Raw genomic sequence first — 22261 nt, forward strand, 5'->3', positions numbered from 1 at the left:
AGTTTTAAAAATATTTAAAAAGTCATACCCAACAAAATTGTCTTATTAAAGCATTACCACATATTACTATACCAAACAAAATATCATATATTCTGCAAGCATTGTTTTGTATTCATTTTAGTCAAATAACTTTCATAACTGGTCATTTCTTTCAAAGGCCCCTATTTCCTTTCTATAATGCACAGATTCAGCAGTTGAACAGCTGATAAGCTTTACATGTTCATATATATAACTGTTCATACCTTCTTAGAGATTCTTTGTTTTTTATCATAAAAAAATAGTAAGATGGCTTTTTACTTTATGTCATTTTTGTGAGAACTTTAATATCTATACAGAAAAACAAAGACTCTTCTACATTGAGACTTATTACTAGACTTAATATTTGTATCTGCTTTCCAAAAGCCAAGGCATTTATAAAGTATAGTAGAAAATAATAGCCAGGCTGAATCAAGATAATATTAAATGGAATGGATGGTGGTATTATCAGGTTTTACGTCTTATAATCAGGAATTGCTTCACTTTAGGCATTCCCACTATAAAACTTGAAAAGTATAACCATCATTCATCTATTTGCTTCCATGAAAGCAACCACTAAAATAGCACTTCTCGTTGTATCTTAGTAGGCAATTATTATCAAGAAATTATTTCTCTTTAATTTTCAAGAGTATATTATTCTTTGCTGCTATTTTCAAACATTTATCAATAAAATAAGATGGGCCATCGCGGGTTTGGCTCAGTGGCTAGAACATCGGCCTATGGACTGCAGGGTCCTGGCTTCAATTCAAATCAAGGGCACATGCCCAGGTTGCGGGTTCAATCCCCAGTGTGGTATGTGCAGGAGTTAGCCTATTAATGCTTCTCTCACATCAGTGATGTTTCTATCGCTCTCTCCCTCTCCTTTCCCCTCTGAAATCAATAAAAGTATATTGAAAAATAAAATAAGATGGAATACTTAACACTATAAATAATATGTAGAAAAATTATATCAAAACAGGTTTTATTAATTTTATCTGATGATAATATAATGGGATAGTTTACCAATGTATTTACACTATATGGTCTTGTGTAAAATAATTGATTGAATTGTTATTTAAGTAATTAATGAAATAAATTGCATTTGCCTTTATAACTGAGATCAAGGTTTAGTATTTTTCTTTAGTTAGAAATATTTAGGGATGTTGTTTTTTCATTGTTTTTTAATGTAGACTCAGGTTATTATAATTATATTTTACCATTGCATTTTTATATCCATTTGATTTAAATGACATTTACCTCAAAAATTTAAAATAGTTTTATCACGTTATTTAGATCAGTACTTTTGAGAATTAGAATACAGTTTTCTATATTAGTTCACCTGAATTTAATATTAAATCCAGAAAATATTTACCAGATATAAACTAAATGATAAACTAATTATGTGATTGAGGAAAATGATTATTAGTTTCCTATAACATAATATATCAGATGATAAATGATTTGAAAGGATTAATGAGCCTTATGAAATAAAGATCAGTATTAAGCTTAAAAGAATGTCACAAAAATTATTGATAACCCAACAAGAAATTCCATTCAATAAGTAAAAGCATACCAATTTAGCAAAAAAAAAACAAACTTCCACAATTGCTCTAACTGGTTTGGCTCAGTGGATAGAGTATTGGCCTGCAGACTGAAGGGTACCAGGTCCAGTTCCCGTCAAGGGCATGTACCTTGGTTGTGGGCACATCCCCAGTAGTGGGTGTGCAGGAGGCAGCTGAGCTATGTCTCTCTCATCGATGTTTCTAACTCTCTATCCCTCTCCCTTCCTCTCTGTAAAAAAAAAAAAAAAAGTCAATAAAATAAAAAACACCTCCACAACAATTAACTAAGGTAACTTAAGAAAAAAAAACAGGAGGTGCTGCAATAATTAAAGTCATTATCCAGAAAAATAAAACTTAACTAATTAATTAATTAATTAATTTGTTTGTTTGTTAATCCTCACCCGAGGATATTTTTCTATTGGTTTTTAGGGAAGGTAGGAGAGGGATAGAGAGAAACATTGATGTGAGAGAAACACATCGATGTGTTGCCTCCTGCACAAGCCCCAACCAAGGTGCCAACAGTTAGGGCCTGACTAGTTGGAACCTGCCACCGAGGTATGTGCCCCTGACTGTAATTGAACCTGAACCGAAGGCCAATGCTCTATCCACTGAGCCAAACCAACGTGGGCAGTTATTATATAGTTAAATAATTTAAATCTTAGTTATTTGTATATCAGAAAGAACATTCTGTTACTTAAATTTACTTATTCCTTTTCAGATTTAAACTTTTTGTGATTTACTTTTGCAATATTTCTTCTGTTTTACCAATGACTTCTGTGGACATAAAGAACTAGCCCTATGTTCTCTAGGAAATGTTCACTGTACAATAAAACCTGAACTCGATTAGAATAGTAACTTAATTATTTGGCTCAACAAATGCCTCTGCAATTATATTTGCCAAAATGTGAAAATGTTAAAGGTATCCCCATGAATTATAATTTCTCATTCCTTATACTCATTATCTCATTTATTTTGTGTACAAATCCTACAGGAATTCCAGCTAAGTCTTTAAGCCAAAACTCACATTTGACCCTGAGGACTTCAAATACAGCTGTCTCTCCAGTGTTCCCTAATGCCTCCTGTACTTCTGTGTTTTTTTTTTTTTTCCTGTTTTTTTTTTTTTTTTTTTTTTTTTCCTCTCTCCAGATAGACCCAGGGAACTCTCTAGAAAATTTGGAAGAAAAAAAGTTTCCCGGAGAGGCTTCCATGCCAAGCCCTAAACCCAAGCTCCACACAAGAGATCTCAAAAAAGAACTAATCACGTAAGTGATCCAAAATGACATCGTCTGTGAGACTCTGGGAATAAGGTACTCAAGGTCTTATATTTTGAGTAATAGTATCTTGGCTTATATAGTTGATTTTAGGAATGTTTTAGGGCAAGTTCAACCAGTCAGTCATTAGATATTCTAGATGGACCTAAACCTTAGCACAGAACTAAGAGGATTATGAAGTAAAAAGAAACACCAACAATCAAAAAACAACCCATTTACTTGACGATCTTATGCTAAAAGAATGAAAAGTCTAACTTTAAAAAACAACACCAGTAAGCCAATAGAAATGTTTATGTTTTGATCAGAAACTCTTAATTTGGTATCCATTGACTCCAGAAAACCCTTCACAGCTTTAGATGTCTACAAACCTTTTCGCACTTAATGCAAATTGCTTTTTTGGGGCAGACAGATAGTCATTTTCATCACATCCTGAAAGGACAGAAAAATGAAGTGTGATTATCTTCTAATGGGCACTTCTTACCGGTACAAAAGTACACTGATGAAGAGGGTTTTGAAAAGATTTTGAACAACTTTGGGGATATATTTATGAGTTCCTAGAAAACGATCTGTAGAGACCTCATGGTTCTCACCACACTTTACACACCGGTGAGTGCATTAGTGGGTGCCCCTTATATTTATGGGTTGACATTCTGGTTTTGTGAAAGTCTCACTACCTTACAGTTCCACCCTGTCCTCCTTGTGTTTTATGCTCCTAGCACATAAATAAATGTACCTCAGTTACTTCCCAAAAGTTGTTTGAAATAGGATTTTTGGTGTTGTTGATTAGCATCAATTTGCTTAGAGTTGGAATGTCACTTATTGAGGGAACTAGCTAGTTTCTGCTCTCTGATTTTTGGTACTTTCACCTGCAAACTTCCTCAGCATACTGGCAAATGTTATTGTGTAGTATTTTTCAATTAAGATTTGTAATGAAAGCTAGCTGTCAGAATCTGAAACATAAGCATTTCCCACTACAACACTGACCCCAATTCTTTTTGTTGTTGTTTAACCTCTTCATACCACCAAACATGAAAATTCATCAGTATATCAGTGCACAACTTATTATATTTACTAAGTATTTATAGCTGATTTGTTTAAAAATTATTAGTACATCTTTACCTATCCTCCGCAGTACTAACAGTAGTAATTTAAAAATAGAAATAAGAAGTAAAGTAAATGCAATGCTGTTTTGAACACTAGGTGGAGATGTATTTCCAAAGTGGGAATTAACAGATCATTATAACTTATCTTTCACTCTGATATACCATTTGTATAATGTCCAGAAAATATTATTTCTCCATGCGGGGGGAGAATGTCACTTGTAAGATAACTCAGATCAAATGTTAGTCATTGTTCATTTTTTCTTCACTTGTTTACATATGCTGTAGCTGGACACAAAACTGCTCAGAATAATGCACCTGTTAGCTTATTTTTAAAACACACAGAGGCGGCTCAGAATGTGACTAGCTTCTGAGATAAAATCAAGTCTCTGATCTTTGCCAGATGCCCTGAGGGCCTATTGCTCAGGTTTATTTTTAATTAGCAATTGCTTTGTTGGGTTCAAGACTTGAGTGAAAGTCTTACCTGTTTCTGAACTGTCAGCAACTTTGTCCAACTATTAATGTCAGTTTATATTTCAGTCACATGTAGTATTTTCAAAGATTTTTTCTTTTTAAGATGATATAAAAAATGTTTATGAAATTACTCTGTTGGCTGGCCTCTTAAAAACTTACAAAAATCCCTTTCTGAAATCTGTTATATAATGAGTGGCGGTGTTCCTAAGAGCCGCCACCATTGCAAAGCATGGGTTTACAATATTTATTTTTTATAACCCATATTTTCAAAGAGATAAAACATCATTGATTGTGGACTCACAACATCACTACAACATACATTTTAGCATCGCCTTCCTGCATTATTTGAATCAGAGAATTGGATGTGGTGCTGAGAGCTGGTAAGAGCGTGCCAGTGTTCTTTTCACTACTCTACTCGTTCTTCAGTAGCACAGATCCTTAGTTCACTGGCTTCTGCAGGTCCCATATACTGTGTTAACCGACCTTGAGAAGAGAAGCTACCTCATAACGAATCGGACAAGGCAGATGAAGCAATAAAATGCACTTGACGCTAATTATATATTTTCTGTTGGTCCAGCTGTCCAACCCCAGGATGTGATGGAAGTGGCCACGTCACCGGAAACTATGCGTCCCACCGCAGGTACCTCGTCTTATCATCTGGTTCTGATTTAAATATTAATTCTCGCCCATTCTAGAACGATATCTTGATCATGAATTAGAGAGTGAGTTAGTTGGATTGTGTGTGTGTGTGTGTGTGTTTGTGTGTGTGTGTGTGTGTGTGTGTGTGTATGTGTGTGTGTGTGTGTTGTGGGGGTGGGGGTTTGTTTTACATAAATAAAACTAAGTTAAATCTTTAGTCTTCTCACTTATGTAGTATAGATATCATGATTTTGGTTAAAAATAGTTTTCTGCTCCTGTAGTCCAGGCTACAAAGTTATTCGAGTTTATGCCAGGGCTTTGGCTGTATCTGGCTTTAGGATTCAGGTAAAACAAAGGTAAGACAACAGAGTGACTGGGGTTGACCACTTACCTATGGATGCGGCATTCCCAGTCCTGGGCATATAACAAGTCGAGGTGTTAAAAAGGTTAAGCAGTGCCAAAAGGCTCTGCTTAATCTTTGCACCTTCCTTCTTCATTGATTTGCTACCCTTTGGTGCCGATTGAAACTCGTGAGCCACCATCCTTTGGTGATGCCACGGGAATGGACTCCTTGTCAGTAACGATTGTATCACTGCATTCTAGAATTGCCGAGTTCACTGGGTTAAAGCCCTTCGTTTGATAAAGAGCAAACCCAAGTCTATCAGGAATAATGGAGGTGTCCATGAGCCCAACCTGCTTAGAGTAACAAAGCCAGATTCAAGCCTAATTATTATTATTTTTTTCCCCAATCCCCAGTCACCAGAAAATATAACAGATATTCCCAGACTCAGGATGACATTTGAGGCAGATTTGTGTAATTCAGTGTTCTGTGTTTTGTTTTTGTTTTTCTCACCCCGTTTTAGTGTTTCTGGATGTCCTTTAGCAGATAAGACGCTTAAGTCCCTCATGGCTGCTAACTCTCAGGAGCTTAAGTAAGTGTGGGAAGCATGACCTCTGTGCCTGTGCCCACTGTGTTGGGCCTCTGCTCACTCAGGACCAGTGCGGTCACTAATGTCTAATAGAAAGTCACTCATTTGTCTCAGTGAATTATAACCAGAATGTTCAAATGACAAATCACTAGCAGTTAATTATTTTGCTTGCTTTGGGAGTTTTGATTTTTATAATTAATTTTAAAAGCAGTGATGTAATAGTATGAAAATACATGTGTTTTTGTTCCCCCTGTTAACTTCAGAATTTATATAACAAACCAGACTTCTGAAGGTGCAGCAAACAATTTCCATCATCTGATTTTAAGAAAACGGCATAATATTTTCCTTTATGGGCATTTTGAATCATCCGACTGCCTTTCACTTTTGGGTGCTAGACACATGTGGCTCATTTTTACCTCGTTTACAGAATCTCAAAGTCATACGTATATTAACTTTTACATATTGATTTTATTTTCTCCATTCTTATCACTCTTATCTTTTTTTAAAAAAAGCATATTTTTATTGATTTCAGAGAGGAAGGGAGAGGGAGATAAAAACATACATTATGAGAGATCGTTGATTGGCTGCCTCCAGCACGCCCCTCACTGGGCATTGAGCTTGCAACCCAATGCATGTGCCCTGATTGGGAGTCGACCAGTGACCTCCTGGTTCATAGGTCAACAAGGAGCCACTCAGTTAGACTCTTATCTTCTTTTATTACAAAGTTCTCACTTGTTTATTTTCATATTTTGTTATATTACATGTAGAATAATTAAAAGTAGTTATCCACCTTATAACCTTTAAGAATAAAATAGGGCATACATTTTTAAAAAAAACCAAAGAAATAATATTAAACAAAATTAATAAACTTTACATGAAAATAATAATATTTTAGGAGAAATGAGTGTTACTAAGTTTAATGATAAAACACTATTTATATAAATAGTAGAATCAACTTTTGGTATCTAAACCACAGGTACAATTTCAGACATTAAATGTTCTCAATTGTTTTTAGTATTTCTATTTTCTAAATTGTTCTAAAATTTTATCTTAAAATTACGGAGAATAAGTCTGTGAGGAAAGATGGAATATTAAATAGATATAACATTCAGAATTTTAGTACCAGAAAAAGTAAAGGGAACTGTACAATATACAACTTTGCTCATTTTCAAAGTGTAAACTACAATAGATTGTGTTGGTATAGATTCTGGAAATTGTTTTACCGACTACCACTTCCGCAGACTGACACATAAGAATGCTAACTAAAAACTAATAAGAGATTGAAAAGAGAAGTGGTAGGCATACTTACTCTTATTTCATCTTACTCAGTACTTAGCTATTCAATCTTATAGAATTGCTCTAACCTTCCATATTGCCATGTCTTGAGAGTGATTGTAGGTTCTCTTAAGTATTTTCTCGAAACGTTATTTCTAGGGAAAAAATGTAGGTTGACAGGTCTTATAGCAATCTCCAGTACTTATGTTTTATATGGCCATCTACCAAGTAACAATTTGGAATCTTCTCTGTACATAGAAGAAAAAGAGACGCTTCATTAACCTCTCCTTTAGAGACTCAAGAACTCCAAAGCAAGGTCACTTGACAAAGGTTTTTCTGTAATTGCAATATTACATTGGTAAGCCAGTAAAACATTAATAGAAAAAAAACACCAACTAGCATTTAACTCTTTCCTGCAAAATAAATGGTATTATATATGAATAAGGTTGATTGAAGACTCAATGCATAAGTATGATTTCACTCATATGCAGGCTATAAAACTGAAAACAAGACAAACAAAAATTCATAGACACAGACAACAATAAGGTGGCTACCAGAAGGAAGAGTAGGAAGCGGTGAATATATGGTCATGGGAGGAGATTTGACTTTGGGTGGTGAACACACAATGCAGTATACAGACGATGTATTATAGAACTGTACCCTTGAAACCGCTATAATGTTATTAATCAAGGTCATCCCAATAAATTTCATGTTAAAAAAGTAAAAAGTAAAAAAATCAATACAGGTTTCTCTGGTTGACTTAAAGAGATGTATGATGATTTTATATTTCACTTGAAAAAAGCATTTACTCCTATTTTCTGCCTCAGAATTGAATGTAAAAACATTTTCATGAAGGTTCAGTGGGTTCAAGTTTAAGAAAAGGGGAAATATTCAAATTTTCCTTTTGGTTATTATTTTTCTAAAACTTGTGTTTGGGTAGAAATCTGAACCATTGTGAGCATATAACTGAAATAATAAAGATAATTTCTTCAAGAAAATTTTTATGTCAGTCGGCGTGTATCTATTAGCATTTGGGATTTTTAGAAAAAGCAAAAGGGAGAGAAGCAGTATAAACTGTATTCAAGTGTATTTTGAAACTGAATTCTAATTAGCCTTCGAGCAGAATTGGGTTTCCCCCCCTCTTTTACCCTTCTCATTCCAAATTTAACGGTTGATTGTCAGTAGTAGTTATTGGTAGATTTTCCAAAAGGCCATTTAAGTTGGACCATGAGGCAGAACAGACCAGGTGCAATGCCTTAGCTCCTTTGGCAACCATATTCCAGTGCCAGGCCTCTGGGTTCACTAGAACACTGCTGTTCACCTGAGCTCAGTGGATTATTATGGTAGTGGAGCGTATCAAAGAAAATAAATTATGCCCTAAACCAATTTGGAAGGCTGTTTTTCTTAAGTGAAAGATGAGAACTTTGCATGATATAGACAGAAGCCCAGCACTAAGTTGTGGGTCAAATTTTAGGTTCCTTAAAAAAAAAAAAAAGTTTTTAAAAAAATAGGCCCTGGCTGGTTTGGCTCAGTGAAGGGTCCCAGGTTCGATTTTGATCAAGGGCATATGCCTGGGTTGTGGGCTCAATCTCCAGTGGGGGGCATGCAGGAGGCAGCGGATTGATGATTCCGTCATCATTGATGTTTCTGACTATCCTTCCCTCTCCCTTCCTCTCTGAAATCAATAAAAATATATTTTTAAAAAAGAATGTATGATAACTAAAACAGTCTATCAAGCCTAACACAGGAGTTGCATAACTTAATACATGTTTAAGATGGATTCTTTGCCAAAAAACTAATTTTATTTAAGCTACCCGGGCCCACCCAAAGCAGCTCATTCTGTTGAGTTCTGTGTGCATGTGTCATGGTCCCCTCCCTCCACCACAGCCACGTGGCCAGAGCTCTGTTCCTGTGTTTTCCAGGTGTCCAACCCCAGGTTGTGATGGTTCGGGGCACGTGACTGGAAACTATGCTTCCCACAGAAGGTAGGAGGGACCCATTTCTGAGAAATGAGCTCAGTGCTCAGTGGCCATGGAGATGACACGGTTTGTTCTCTGTTGGGTGCATATTTTAGTTTGTCCGGCTGCCCTCGTGCCAGGAAAAGTGGCGTCAAAATGACTGCTACGAAGGAAGAGAAAGAAGAACCTGAACTCAAGTAAGTGCGACAGCGGAGGCAGCAAGGAGCTTGTGGGTCCGATGGGCAGGACCTCGGCTGTGGTGCCAGTAGGTGCTGATTGCATCTCACACACAGGGATCCTGGAGGCAGCTCGCAGTGTTTGGATATTTGAGAAACATTTTCCTCTCCTAGCAGTATTTCCACAGATGGTTGATACAGTAAAGTTAGAAGGAGAAGGACCATACTTCTTGCAATTGTTTTAAAGGAAAACAGCATTGTGGAAGCACTACAGAACAGCAAATCGGCAGCATTCCCCCCGCCCCACCTGGAGCTTTAATTTTGCTTAAGGCGAACTTTTATGTAAATTAAATTTTCTCCTCTGAGACATAGGTTACCAAGGCTAGGATGACATATAAAAATATAGATATAGAAATTAAAAAAAATTTAATTGATTTCAGAGAGGAAGGGAGAGGGAGAGAGAGATATAGAGACATCAGTGATGAGAGAAATCATTGATCGGCTGCCTTCTACATGTTGCACATGTGGATCAAGCCCGTAACCCGGGGCATGTGCCCTGACCGGGAATCGAACCATGACCTTCTGGTTCCTAGGTTGATGCTCAACCGCCCAGCCACACCAGCTGGGCTAGATGTAGAATTTTAAATTGTTTGCTAGCGTTTCTAAGAAGAATAGGTATTTGGACGCTGGAATTCCAGTTCTATGAGCAGTGAGCTATGTGATGTAGGACCAGGTAGTTAACATTTTGCAGGCAGGGTAACACAGGGCTTACCGGGTTGGTTAGGGCAAACGAGGGTGCGTCTGGATTTGACTCCACTTCTTGTAAAATGGATGACAAGTTTCTGAAGCTTTATAAGCATCGTTTCCCCCACCTGTAAAATGGGATGATTACTCTCTCTGCCCATTAGATTTTCAGTGAAGTTTACGGGAGGTAATGCGTGAAAACTGCCGAGCCCAGAGCCGGTGGGCCATTAGCCCTGCTAGAACCATGGTGTTTCGCTAGTTGCATCGGCGTCTTTCAAAGTCTATAATCTCCCCATTTGCCTGCTGGGTAGTGAGGAACCACCACTCCCTTCTTGGTCCCTCAGTTACTGCATGTCTTGTGAGTTGTCCGTTCTCTCCCGGCTGGTAACCTCTCTGCTGTGTCCCTCTAGATGTCCTGTGATAGGGTGTGACGGCCAAGGTCACATATCAGGTAAATACACCTCCCACCGCACAGCTTCTGGCTGTCCCCTGGCTGCCAAGAGACAGAAGGAGAACCCTCTCCATGGGGCCCCCCTCTCCTGGAAACTGAACAAACAAGAGCTTCCACACTGCCCCCTGCCGGGCTGCAATGGGCTGGGCCATGTAAATAATGTGTTTGTCACCCACAGAAGGTAACCTTTACTCTCTTTCTGTCTGTTGTTGTGATGATTTGTCACCTGGGGGTGGGGGTGAGGGTGGGGGGGGTGTTGCGGGGGGCGGGGGGGGAAGCCCTCCTCGGGGTTACAGGGCAGAGCGTTTGAGATGTGATGACGATGAGTGTTGCAGAGCGTTGACTGGCTTGAAGAATCAAACCCATTTTCCCTGTTTCTGAACATTGGCTGCACGATGTACAAGTGATTCTAGCAATGGTGCCTTTGTGCTTTGTATGCTGAAATATTGCTTATGCTGCTATTTTTCTTTAATGGTTCAGTCTTTTAATGGTTTATTTTAGTCCCAAGAGGTAATATCTACTGGGTTATGCTGTGTCATTGCAAACTTTCACTCTGCATTTTTCCGCCATTCCCTGCCTCTCATGAACTGGCACAATTTCAGGCCACGTTGTAGTTATTTTTCTCTGCTGGGAAGAGGGGACTCACCCCCAGCAGCCAGAAAGAGGAGAACAGTGACTACTGAGTGTGTGTGACAGGATGAGAGCGATTGGAAAAGCCTTTATGGTTTCACAGTGATGTCCTTCCTTTGTCACCGAGAGTCACACATTAAACAGAGGTCGCTGCGGGCACAGTGACCACACTCTGCCTAAAGGCAGGTTCCCTGCGCGCTCCTCCCATAGCGAGGGCCCTCCCAGCCTCGCAGCCCGGGCATGGGATACAGGTTTCTTACCAAACGGAGCTCCAGTGAGCCCGCTGCTTTGCTTAGGAGCAGAATGTGGATTGAGCAATGCCGGGCCATTTTAACATTTTGTTCCGTTTTAAAGCTGCGTATCCGTGGAATCAGAAAAGTGAAACCTTCCAGGAATCGCTCATTTAAGAGGATATGCAGTGACACCTGCTTATGGAGAAAACCTGAACTTTTAAAGTCATTTATCTTTTGATGGTTTTCAAATGCCTCGTCTCTTCCCTAGTAGTACATACTGTTTTATTCTGAGTTGTTGGAACCACCGTCCCATAGTCAGAAATGGCAGTGGCAAATCAAGTGTGCCTAATATCACTATTAACTTTCTTATCACGGACTGAGCAACAGCCACGTTCACACTGATAATGAAATGTTACTGCTATGCTATGGTGAGCGCACCCTCAGTCAGCAGCAACAGGTAGCTTTAAAAAATATAATTTTTATTGATTTCAGAGAGGAAGAGAGAGGGAGAAGGAGGAGAGAGGGAGGGAGGGAGGGAGGGAGGGAGGGAGGGAGAGAGAGAGAGAGAGAGAGAGAGAGAGAGAGAGAGAGAGAGAGAGAGAGAGACATTAATGATGAGAGAGGATCATTGATCAGCTGCCTCCTGCACACCCCCACCGGGATGGAGCCCATAATCCAGGCATGTGCCCTTGACTGGAATCGAACCTGGGACCTTTCAGTCCACAGGCCAACACTCTAACTACTGAGCCAAATTGGCTAGGGCAACAGAGGTAGCTTTAAAACCACGAAGAAGCTTTAGACGACACCAAGGTGAGCTGAGGACCACGGGATTCTCATACAGCTGCAGGTGGAAGAGTAGTGGGGAAAGCCACGCCAGGAAGTGAGTGGCCTTCAGGAGTCAGGTTGAAAAAGTGCAGGCGAACAGGCCTGCTGCCCAGTCTCTGAGCTGTTGGGCTGGTGCCCCAGAAGGTTCCTGCCCAGTGTAGCTCAGAGACACGTCCGAGAATGTCTGCCATGGCATTGCTCTACCAACTCCAAGCTGGAGGCGCCCTGCCTGCCCACGGGCTGCCGAGGGCATAAGGGATCAGTGTCTGTCCTAGTGCGCAGGGACTGCCACGCAGGGTGGAAATGAAGGCACAGTGCAGGGGACTTTTATAGAGCCCAATGCCGAGTGGGAAACATTTGCTGCTGGAGATCATGTTCGGTAGGATTCCAATTATAGAGCGTTAAAAATGTAGCAACATTACGTTGTAAAAATCGGGGTAATGATTCCCCCTTAATTCCAGTTAGTGGTTTTCTCCGGGGCCAGGAGACAGCAATGGTGCATGGCCTCAAGGAGCTGCCGAGGAGCTGACAAGGCACATGCCCCGTGGGAAGGAAAACCGTGTTCCTTGTAGAATTCCTTACACTGCAGGCCCATCGTGTCTGTCTGTGTGCACACGATGTATTTCATAATATGGACATCAAAATGAAGAGTTCAAAGAAAATACAGGCTGTAAAGTTAATGACCAGATAGTGCTTTTTTAGGAGAAGGAAAGCAATGAAGAATTTAGGCAAACGAGTAACCTGGATCTCACTGCTCTTCACTGGAGATCTCTCTCGTTCCTCACAAGATCCCAGAGACTGCATTTCTTCAATGCTGAATGCTTCTCTTCCTTATATATGTGTATATGTGCATCTTATTTTGCATATTATTTAATGGGATAATATAACAACAACAACAACAAAAGAAAGCCCAGCTTCTCCTGGCACACCCACAGGTGTTCAATACAGACCATCTTCTTTCTCTTTTATAAAAATTATATTAACACACATAGGACACAATATTTTTTTTTTTAAAGTGAGAATGACTTAAACTGGAATAGCACATTCTGACCTGCCATAGGCATGTACATGCAATGTATTCTGAACCTACAGTTCAGGACTCTTTCCAATCACCAAAGGCAGTTGGCAATCACCAGCTCGGGGCTCTCTGTGTTCGGCAGAAGGCACTGTGCTAAGTAACGTTCATGGTTCATTCTCTCAAACCTCCACACATCCCTGCAAGCCACAGGGCACTGTAATGATCGTCCATGGGCGTAAAGGACATGAGCACAGGGATGTCCCGGAGTTGCCCCTGCAGACAGCACTGGGATGCCAGCCCCCTTGGGTGAGCGCTGTTAACAATAGTTAAAAAATATTCCATCTCTATGTTAAATCAGCGTTATATTTACATGCCAATTGCTTTAAAAGCTTGCTTTAAATCTTTACATTATAAGCTTCCATTTGAGAAGTAGCAATCTGGCCCCGGCTGGTTTAGTTCAATGGATAGTGTGTCGGCCTACAAAGGGTCCCGGGTTCGATTTTGGTACAAGGGCACGTACCTTGGTTGACAGGGCTCGTGCAGGAGGCAGCCAATCAATGTGGTTCTCTCACGTCAGTGTTTCTCTCTGTCTTCCCCCCTCTCTCCCACTCTCCCTAAGAATCAATGGGAAAATATCCTTGGGTGAGGATTAACAACAACAAAAGAAACAATATTGAAAATCTTTTTTTTCTTGGAATATTAATGTTTATTGCATGTAATATTGTTATATTTAAAATAGTTTTTCTTGAAATACTAATGTTTATTGCATGTAACATTATTATGTTTAAAATCATTTTTCTCGAATTAAAAAAAAGAAAGAAGAAAAGAAATAGCAACCTGAAGACAACTATGACATTAGAATACAAAGACACAAGCACACAGGCACATGATTGTGGTTGTATGTAGCTGTTAAAACAGAATTTCTGTGACTAATAGAACTCAGTGCTAGGCCATCACTTTGTAATTTTATGAGGTTCATTAATCTATTAGAAACAGTGATGTCCACTACATAAATTTTATCACTTGCCATTTTATTTTAACAAGGCAGATGAAGATAGGATGGTTCAAAATTGCCTTGATATGTCTTAATAGAATTTAAAATTTGATCAAAACCATTTCAGGCGCACTTTCCCAGCCATTTGCATTATGGAGCCCAAACCCTGACAGGGACGTGCCCCAGCCAACCGCCACCTTTTCTCAGCCAGCGACATGGAACCGCCTGGAGGGCATCCTCAAAAGAAGGAGGACTTTTAAAATAAATACTTTTCCACCCAATGTTTAAAATGCAGGATCTGCTTCATATTCTGAAAGGTGAACTGCATTGGGTGATACAAAATGTCAAGCAGCTATTTAGAAATCAGAGCCCTTCTTTCAGATCTTAAATAGACTCTTTGGTTCCCAGTCACACTGCTGGCACTTGCCACACCAGTGAGTTACAGCGGGACGCTCACTGCCGGGCTGTCCGAGCCACGCAGATCCTTTAGGGGAGACAGAGAGAGGAATGAGCTGTGAGTGTCCAGTACTTCACACACGGACTCTGACGGGTCACTTTAAAAACCGAACTTAGCAACAAGGTATTAGTCCTCTTCATGGCCATTTTTCTGAGAACAATATGTACCATGAAACAAGACGGATTTGTGAAAACGTTCCAGAAAAACAAATGAGGAAGCTTAGGTAGGCTGCACTTTACAATGAGAAACTTCTAAAATAAAAAAATCAGGTGCAAATTCAGTTTGTGCTTTTTCATTATTTTACATAATTTATCAATTTTTGGCAAATCACACGATCCTTTTTATGTATAGTATTACATATTTAACTTTCACATTTTATATAATCTTCGCAGAGTTCTTTAAAAATACTCTCATTCAGCAAACTTTTACTTTGCTTCAGACATAGTATTTTTTCCACTTGGCCAACTGTCCTAACCTTTGGATTGAAAAGAATTGTTTCATACATGGATTATAGTCACATTTCTGTGGGAAAATATTTTCGATGACTGTGATCATCTTTAACTTTATTTAAAAATTGTATATCCCAAAACACAACAAAATTACAAAAGGATTAATAGGTGTTTAAAACAACAAAATCATCTGATTATGTATCATGGAATACAAGCTTTGTTCAATGTTATTATCCTCTTGGTGCAATTTAAATATAGCAGATACATTAACGAAAGGACTGCTGCATACTGAAAATAAGGAACAGAGTATAAACATCACTCTAGGTGATGTGTTGCCTGGGCAGTGATTGTGTCTGCATACATTTATAGTGGTTCCCTTTATTTCCCTTTCAAGGTAGAGCTTTTTTTGAATGACTAATAATGGTTTAAAAGTTAAAGAATAAGTTAGAAACTTTCCCATACCCAACTGCCTGGGGAATAAAGCTCACCTACAGCAGGGAATTATTTTGTAATAATTGGAATCATTCTGTACAGGTCAGGCAATATAGTATGTATAAAGATGGAAAGAACTAGACTCTGCTTTATTATTCATGGAAGTTTGACTAATTTGGGACAATTCTTATTAATAATGTATGTACCATTTCATGTATACAGGAAATAAAGTAACCACTACTAAAGAAAGGCACTTACGTGAATGCAGAGTAGAAATAATTTGATAACATTAATTAAATGGTATCAGCAGTAGCTATTTGTATTTCTATTGAAAAAACCCCACACAAAACATTTTACATCTTTTCAGGGCATTTTGCTTTTATTTTTATAGATATTGTTACTTTCTACAAAGGGACTGCATGTTATAATGTCATTAATAGGCAGGCAAACACTTAAATAGTAAATAGTGAATAAACATTTTAATTTTTATATGCAATAATATGTTTCACACATCAGCATATTCATATTTTCACAGCTTATCTGGATGTCCTTTAAATGCACAAGCTATCAAAAAGGGCAAGGTTTCGGAAGAACTAATGACCATCAAGCTCAAAGCAACAGGAGGTAAGAGTTCGTGGCCAGGGTCCACATCTCCATGGAGGTCCAGGTCACAGGGTTCCACATGCCAAATTATACTTCATTCGGGAGTTGTAATTTTAATATACACTAAAGCTTTTCTCGCATTTGAACTAAAAGTAAAATGTTTATTTCAAAACAATAGCGCATTTTCCGGCATATAAGACGACCCCCTAATTTTACAGTTAAAACATAGGTTTAGGCCTATATTCGCTGTATAAGACTACCCCCCAGTTCCGAGGCAACACCAGTTCTTTTTTTAATGGACCCGAAGCTACACTGTGTTCTAGTAAAAAGCCTGCTCGGATTGGCCAGAGTCAGAGAGGCGGTCTATTAAAAAAAGAACTGGTGTTGCCTCGGAAGTGGGGGGTAGTCTTATACAGCGAATATAGGCCTAAACCTATGTTTTAACTGTAAAATTAGGGGGTCGTCTTATACACAGGAAAATACGGTAGCTTGTTTTATTTTCCTTTTTAAAAAATATGTTTTTATTGATTTTAGAGAGAGAGGGGGAGGGATGGAGATATAAAAATCAGTGAGAAAGAGACATCAATCAGCTGCCTCCTGCACATCCCCTACTGGGCATGTGCCCTGACCTCTTGCTTCCGGTGACCTCTTGCTTCCTGGGTTGACACTCAACCACTGAGCTACACCAATCGAAAATGCCATTCCTTGAAAAGGAAGTTGACTCCAAAGAGACATAAAGAAAAAACCACCACAATATACTGTATATATTGTAAAAGAAACATAGCAATAGAAGTTTTCATTTGCTCAAAACACTTGTTTAATTGAAAAATCTATGCTCCATAAATTTGTTGAAAACACATATTTCAATCCCTGTGGCCTGGGAAAAGATTCCTCTACCAGCACATCAGCCAATAAGACACGGTGCTGACGGTGCAGCACCTTCTCCAGATGCTGCAGGCCAGTGGGGAACGAGCCCCGTGTCCCAGATAGTGCCGTCAGGGAGGTCATGGGTGATCATTTTATCTTTTCTTAATGACTGCATCATCCTGTCACTAACATGCAAGCTCATTCAGACACTGAAATACCGAGATCTAAGCTGGTGAGTTTGCTTTTATTCTTTACCGAGTCTCAGAGCCCAGTGTTGAGCATTTATCACACTCCCTCCATTGGTCCACAAATGGCCCATTGTGTGTAGGTAGTTAGTTACTTATAATAAAGCGGTAAGTACCTACAAAACAGCCACCTGATGTATCACGCCGCATGTACGTTTTCCAGGCTTATTTTTTCTCTCGTAACATTACATGAATAAGAGTCATCCATGTTGTTTTCGGGGAGCATGTGGCTCCTTTCCAGGTTGGACCTCTGTAACAGTATGCTGCATGCACTTGTGCTGCCTCCCCTCGGACACATGCAGATGCTTGTCTCTGGTGTGTCCCTGGAGCTGAAATGGCTGGATCACAGCGTATGTAAAGCTCACCTATAGCAGATAATGCGCTGTGTTCCACAGCAGTGACCCCGGGAAAGTGGAAGAGCCTGCATCTCCAAACCAATTGTCAAGTCCCCATCCTGCTCTCATGAAATCGGCCTTATTCAATCTAAAGTGAAAGTTGACATGTGTCTCTCTTAATGGCCATCTGTTTGCTTTAGATTCATCACTATGGACTGTTGGGATGACCTTCAATCCTGCTTCCGGCTTCCTTCCTATCCACTACCTACCCCACCTTTTAAAACCTTATACAATACATTGATATTCCTTCTATAAAGTAGTGATGGGAAAGGGATGCCTGCTCACTGACAGTTTACTCTGTGTTCAGCACTCTCTATATGTTATTTTGCATTAATTCTCACAACGTAGATTGTATGCCTCTTTTACAGACAAAGAAATGGAAGCATAAAGAGCTGAGTTTCCCAAGTTCAAAAACAAGAGTCACGGGCAAAGCACATGTTTCTTCTAGGTTGCATTTGCTCCCAACCCAGGCCCATGTTGAGAACCCAAATTCTGTGTCCCTGGACTCGTACCCGCCTGCCAGCACCCTGTGTAATGGGGCATTAATTGACCAGCATAACTGTGTCTTCATAGTCTTTACAGTGCTGTGCACGAGAGGATGCATGACCTCTGGAATTCAGCCCCACCTCTGCCTCTGACTTTGGACTTGGGCAGGTTCTCTTTAAAAATATATATATTTTATTGATTTTTTTACAGAGAGGAAGGGAGAAGGATAGTTGGAAACATCGATCTGCTGCCTCCTGTACACTCCCTACTGGGGATGTGCCCGCAACCAAGGTACCTGCCCTTGACCAAAATTGAACGTGGGACCCTTGAGTCCACAGGCTCACGCTCTATCCACTGAGCCAAACCGGGTAGGGCCTGGGCAGGCTCTCTCTCCTGTCAGTGATGAGGATGGCCTCACTCAGCTTAAGGCTCAACGTCTTCATGTTTGAGAAAGGGACCATGGAACACGACTCCCAGTGGGCAGTGAAGCTGAAATGAGAAAACACGAACACCAACGTGTCTCGCATCTCACCTGCAGCGTAATGGGCAACATTGAACAGTGGTGCTTTTACCCGCCCTTCTTTTTCTTACATGGGATTTAAACCCTCCAACTCCTTTCACCTCTTACTTTAGAATCCTGAACATGGATGTGGAGACAAATTCAACATTTCACACTGAAGTCTGCTTTCCACTTCACACACCACAAACCAAATATAAAGTGACTGAGATTGATCGGTCTCATAATTTCAGTGTACACTAAGGGAGTCTGATTCTCCGCAGGTATAGAGAGTGATGAAGAAATTAGGCATTTGGATGAAGAGATAAAGGAATTGAATGAATCCAACCTTAAGATTGAAGCAGATATGATGAAACTTCAGACGCAGGTAAAGGACCAGAAAGGTATCTTCCTGGTAATCATACTCTTTAGCGGAGGCAAAACATGGAACTGCTAAACTTTGTGATAAAAAAACAGAACAAAAACCTACACACTGATATCTTATAATGAATATGCTGAGCATGTCTAGATTACATAATTATTGTAAATACGAGAGTAGGTGGGTCACTTGGGCCAGCAGTGATTTGGTAGCTGAAGGCAAAGGTATCCATGTTTCTGTTTTGGAGGCATCAAAGGCTTTATGAGCAGGTTCTCATCCTGAGGTTGTAGAGTCCTTTAGAGCAAAGGTCCTCAAACTTTTTAAAGTGGGGGCCAGATCACGGTCCCTCAGAGAGCTGGAGGGCCGGACTATATGAACTACTAATTCCTACTGTAACACCTCGGCTGTGCTCACTGCCCAAAAAACCTGGCGGGCCGGATCAGACTCCTCTGTGGGCCGCATGTGGCCCGCGGGCCGTAGTTTGAAGACCCCTGCTTTAGAGCAATTGTATATGGTGCTTTAGAGGAATTGTATACGAGAAGATCTGAGTACTTAGTTTTATTCAAAAATGTACGTAAAACAGGGCAACTTTTCACATTCAATTTTTCTACGGCACCTCTGAACGTGCCCATTTTTGTTAAAGACAGATCTTTCTGGGGAGTTTCCTGCGTAGCTTCTTTACCAAAAGTCGCGAGCCATGTCTTAACTCTGCATTCTCCTTTGTAAAGTCTGCCCCATCCCTGCCTAGATTTATCCAAATGGAAACTAAAAATGTAGTCCAGAATTATTTTTTTTTTTTTAGCACACTAAATAATAACTCTATTGCAAAAAGCACGTATCTTTCTCCCTTCTCTCCTCTCCTGCAATGTAGGGTTTGTAGACCACTGTGGTGACTGACTCCCGGAAGTCATTGCCAGCAGTGTAAGACAGAAGGTTTCTGTCCACCTGGAAGCAGGTTTGCTTCCCTGACCCAGTGTAATGTGAACCATGCCACCATCTTCCACTGAATAATGATCGGTCTATAAAAGAGCTCGTTTACAACTCCTCTTACAATCATTAGCGAAGACAGCAAAGGCCGCTACCCTCATGGAGCTTCAGGTCTAGAAGGGGGAGGCCGACAATAACATAAACAATCATAAATAAAAAAATTGTTTGACCTGGCTGGCATGGCTCAGTGGTTGAGCATCGACCTATGAGCCAGGAGGTCATGGTTCCATTCTTGGTCAGGGCACATGCCCAGGCTGTGGGCTTGATCCCCAGTGTGGGGTGTGCAGGAGGCAGCCGATCAATGGTTCTCTCTCATCATTGATGTTTCTGTCTCCCTCTCCCTCTCCCTCTCCCTTCCACTCTGAAAGCAATAATAAGAGAAAGATAGAGATAAAGATAGAGATAGAGATAGAGATAGAGAGAGAGAGAGAGAGAGAGAGAGAGAGAAGGGAGGGAAAGAGGGAGGGAGGGAAAAAGGAAAGAAAGAAAGAAAGAAAGAAAGAAAGAAAGAAAGAAAGAAAGAAAGAGAAAGGAAGGAAGAACGAGAAAGAAAGAAAAAAAGAAAGAAAAAGAAAAAAAAGAAAGAAATTGTTGTAAGGGAGAAGAGGCGGGGAGAGGCAACCAGATTTCAATATAAAACAGGAGAGCCAGGCTAGGCATCAAGAAGAAGAAATAATTTTAGCAAAGACTTCAGGAATTGCGGGAGTTTGCTAAACAAGTATGGGGGGGGGGATATTTCAAAGAGTGAAAGCACCGTACCAAAACACTACATCTAGAGAAAGCACAGAGTTTTGAGGACTAGCAGGTGAGTGATGTGGGAGATAAAGGAGACCAGTCCCAGGGCTAGCACGGGAGCGTCCGAGGCCATTCTAAGGACTTGGTTTTTATTCTGAATGAACACAGAATGTTTTAGGGTTTTGAACCAAAAGAAACCTGTGTTGGTAGCTGTGTGGAAGATGGACCAAAAGAATCGATTGCAGGGGGCAAGGCCACACCCAGGGCCACCCGTGAGAAGGCAGCCAGTCACTGTGGCGCTTGGCCCGGGGGACAGCAGTGAAGATGGAGACTATCATCCCATCCTGGATGACCTGAGGAGGAGCCCAGGGGATTTAGAGGGAGAGAGAAAGAGCCATCAGGGATCACGTGAAGGCCTGAGCAACGTTCTAGTTGCTACTCACCGGGAAGGAGAAGACTGAAGTACATGGAGCGGCTGGGGAAACACACAGAGCCTGAGATATCCATCCTACAGCCACGTGGAGGCATGGGGACACGACATACATTTGGGAAGGCCATTTCAAACTTGAGCGCTGTCGATGGGGTTGCTGATTTGGGAAGAGAAGTTACAGGGCAGGCATTCCTGGGCTTTGAGGTTCAGCCAGTGCATTCCCTTCGAAGAGAAACGTGTTGTACTCCTTCCAAACTCCACTTCTTTTATTTTCAAGTCATTTCCATTGCAGATCACATCGATGGAGAGCAATTTGAAGACAATAGAGGCGGAGAACAAGCTGATCGAACAGAGTAACGAAAGCCTCCTGAAGGAGCTGGCAGGCCTAAGCCAGGCTCTCATTTCAAGCCTCGCGGACATCCAGCTCCCGCAGATGGTGAGTCCAAGGCCAGGACGTGGCCGCCCCAGTCCCAGGGTTTGCGGGTCAGTGCCAGTCACCACCAGGGCAGCCAGACAGAAGCACCGGGCTTTGAGGAGACCTGTCAGCAGTCACCCAGGGGTCATGCTTCATCATGGGTGACTTTGCAATGACCTCCTTCATTCGGAGATTCATACACTTAAATTACACGAAGGCCAAGGGTTTTTGATACTGTAAGAAATCATTTAAAGGTGAAGGTCTATTGAAATTTGTTTTATAATGTAATATGAAAGTTGGAGGCCAAAACTCTCAGGCTAAAATTGTTTCTCCAAATAAAAAAAAAGCTTTACAAGCTTACGTGGCTTGCACAATCTGAGAGGCAGCCATTTGTGGCATCCACCCCATTTAAGAATTGTAGGAAAGAATCTAACCTGAAGGTGTGTCTTTGTGCTAAGTATGAAGGCCATGCTTAAGCCATCTTCGTACAGAACGGAAAACACAAAGGTGATATTTCCCAAGTCTAAACACATTATTTGAAGCACGGCAACTATTTAAAATTTATAGGAAACTAGTTTCCTTTACATTTTC

The 22261-nt window shown here is 40.4% G+C and overlaps 1 protein-coding gene across 15 annotated transcripts in view; it reads left to right on the plus strand.

Moving 5' to 3' along the window:
* The window catches only part of ST18 (ST18 C2H2C-type zinc finger transcription factor), a 124209-nt gene that overhangs the window by 100641 nt on the left and 1307 nt on the right, over positions 1–22261 (plus strand). For 14 of the 15 annotated variants that reach the window (XM_084864829.1, XM_084864828.1, XM_084864822.1 and 11 more), the window contains 9 exons: positions 2724–2839; positions 5000–5062; positions 5925–5993; positions 9188–9250; positions 9340–9420; positions 10554–10775; positions 16168–16256; positions 19009–19112; positions 21548–21691. In XM_084864829.1, coding sequence (XP_084720955.1) covers positions 2724–2839; positions 5000–5062; positions 5925–5993; positions 9188–9250; positions 9340–9420; positions 10554–10775; positions 16168–16256; positions 19009–19112; positions 21548–21691 — 951 coding nt within the window. Of the gene's footprint in view, positions 1–2723; positions 2840–4999; positions 5063–5924; positions 5994–9187; positions 9251–9339; positions 9421–10553; positions 10776–16167; positions 16257–18861; positions 18930–19008; positions 19113–21547; positions 21692–22261 lie in introns of those variants that run through there. The other variant, XM_084864825.1, reaches the window with a different exon arrangement.

The sequence above is a fragment of the Pipistrellus hanaki genome (assembly GCF_964339955.1).
Source record: "Pipistrellus hanaki genome assembly, chromosome: 17".
Classification (NCBI taxonomy): Eukaryota; Metazoa; Chordata; class Mammalia; order Chiroptera; family Vespertilionidae; genus Pipistrellus; species Pipistrellus hanaki.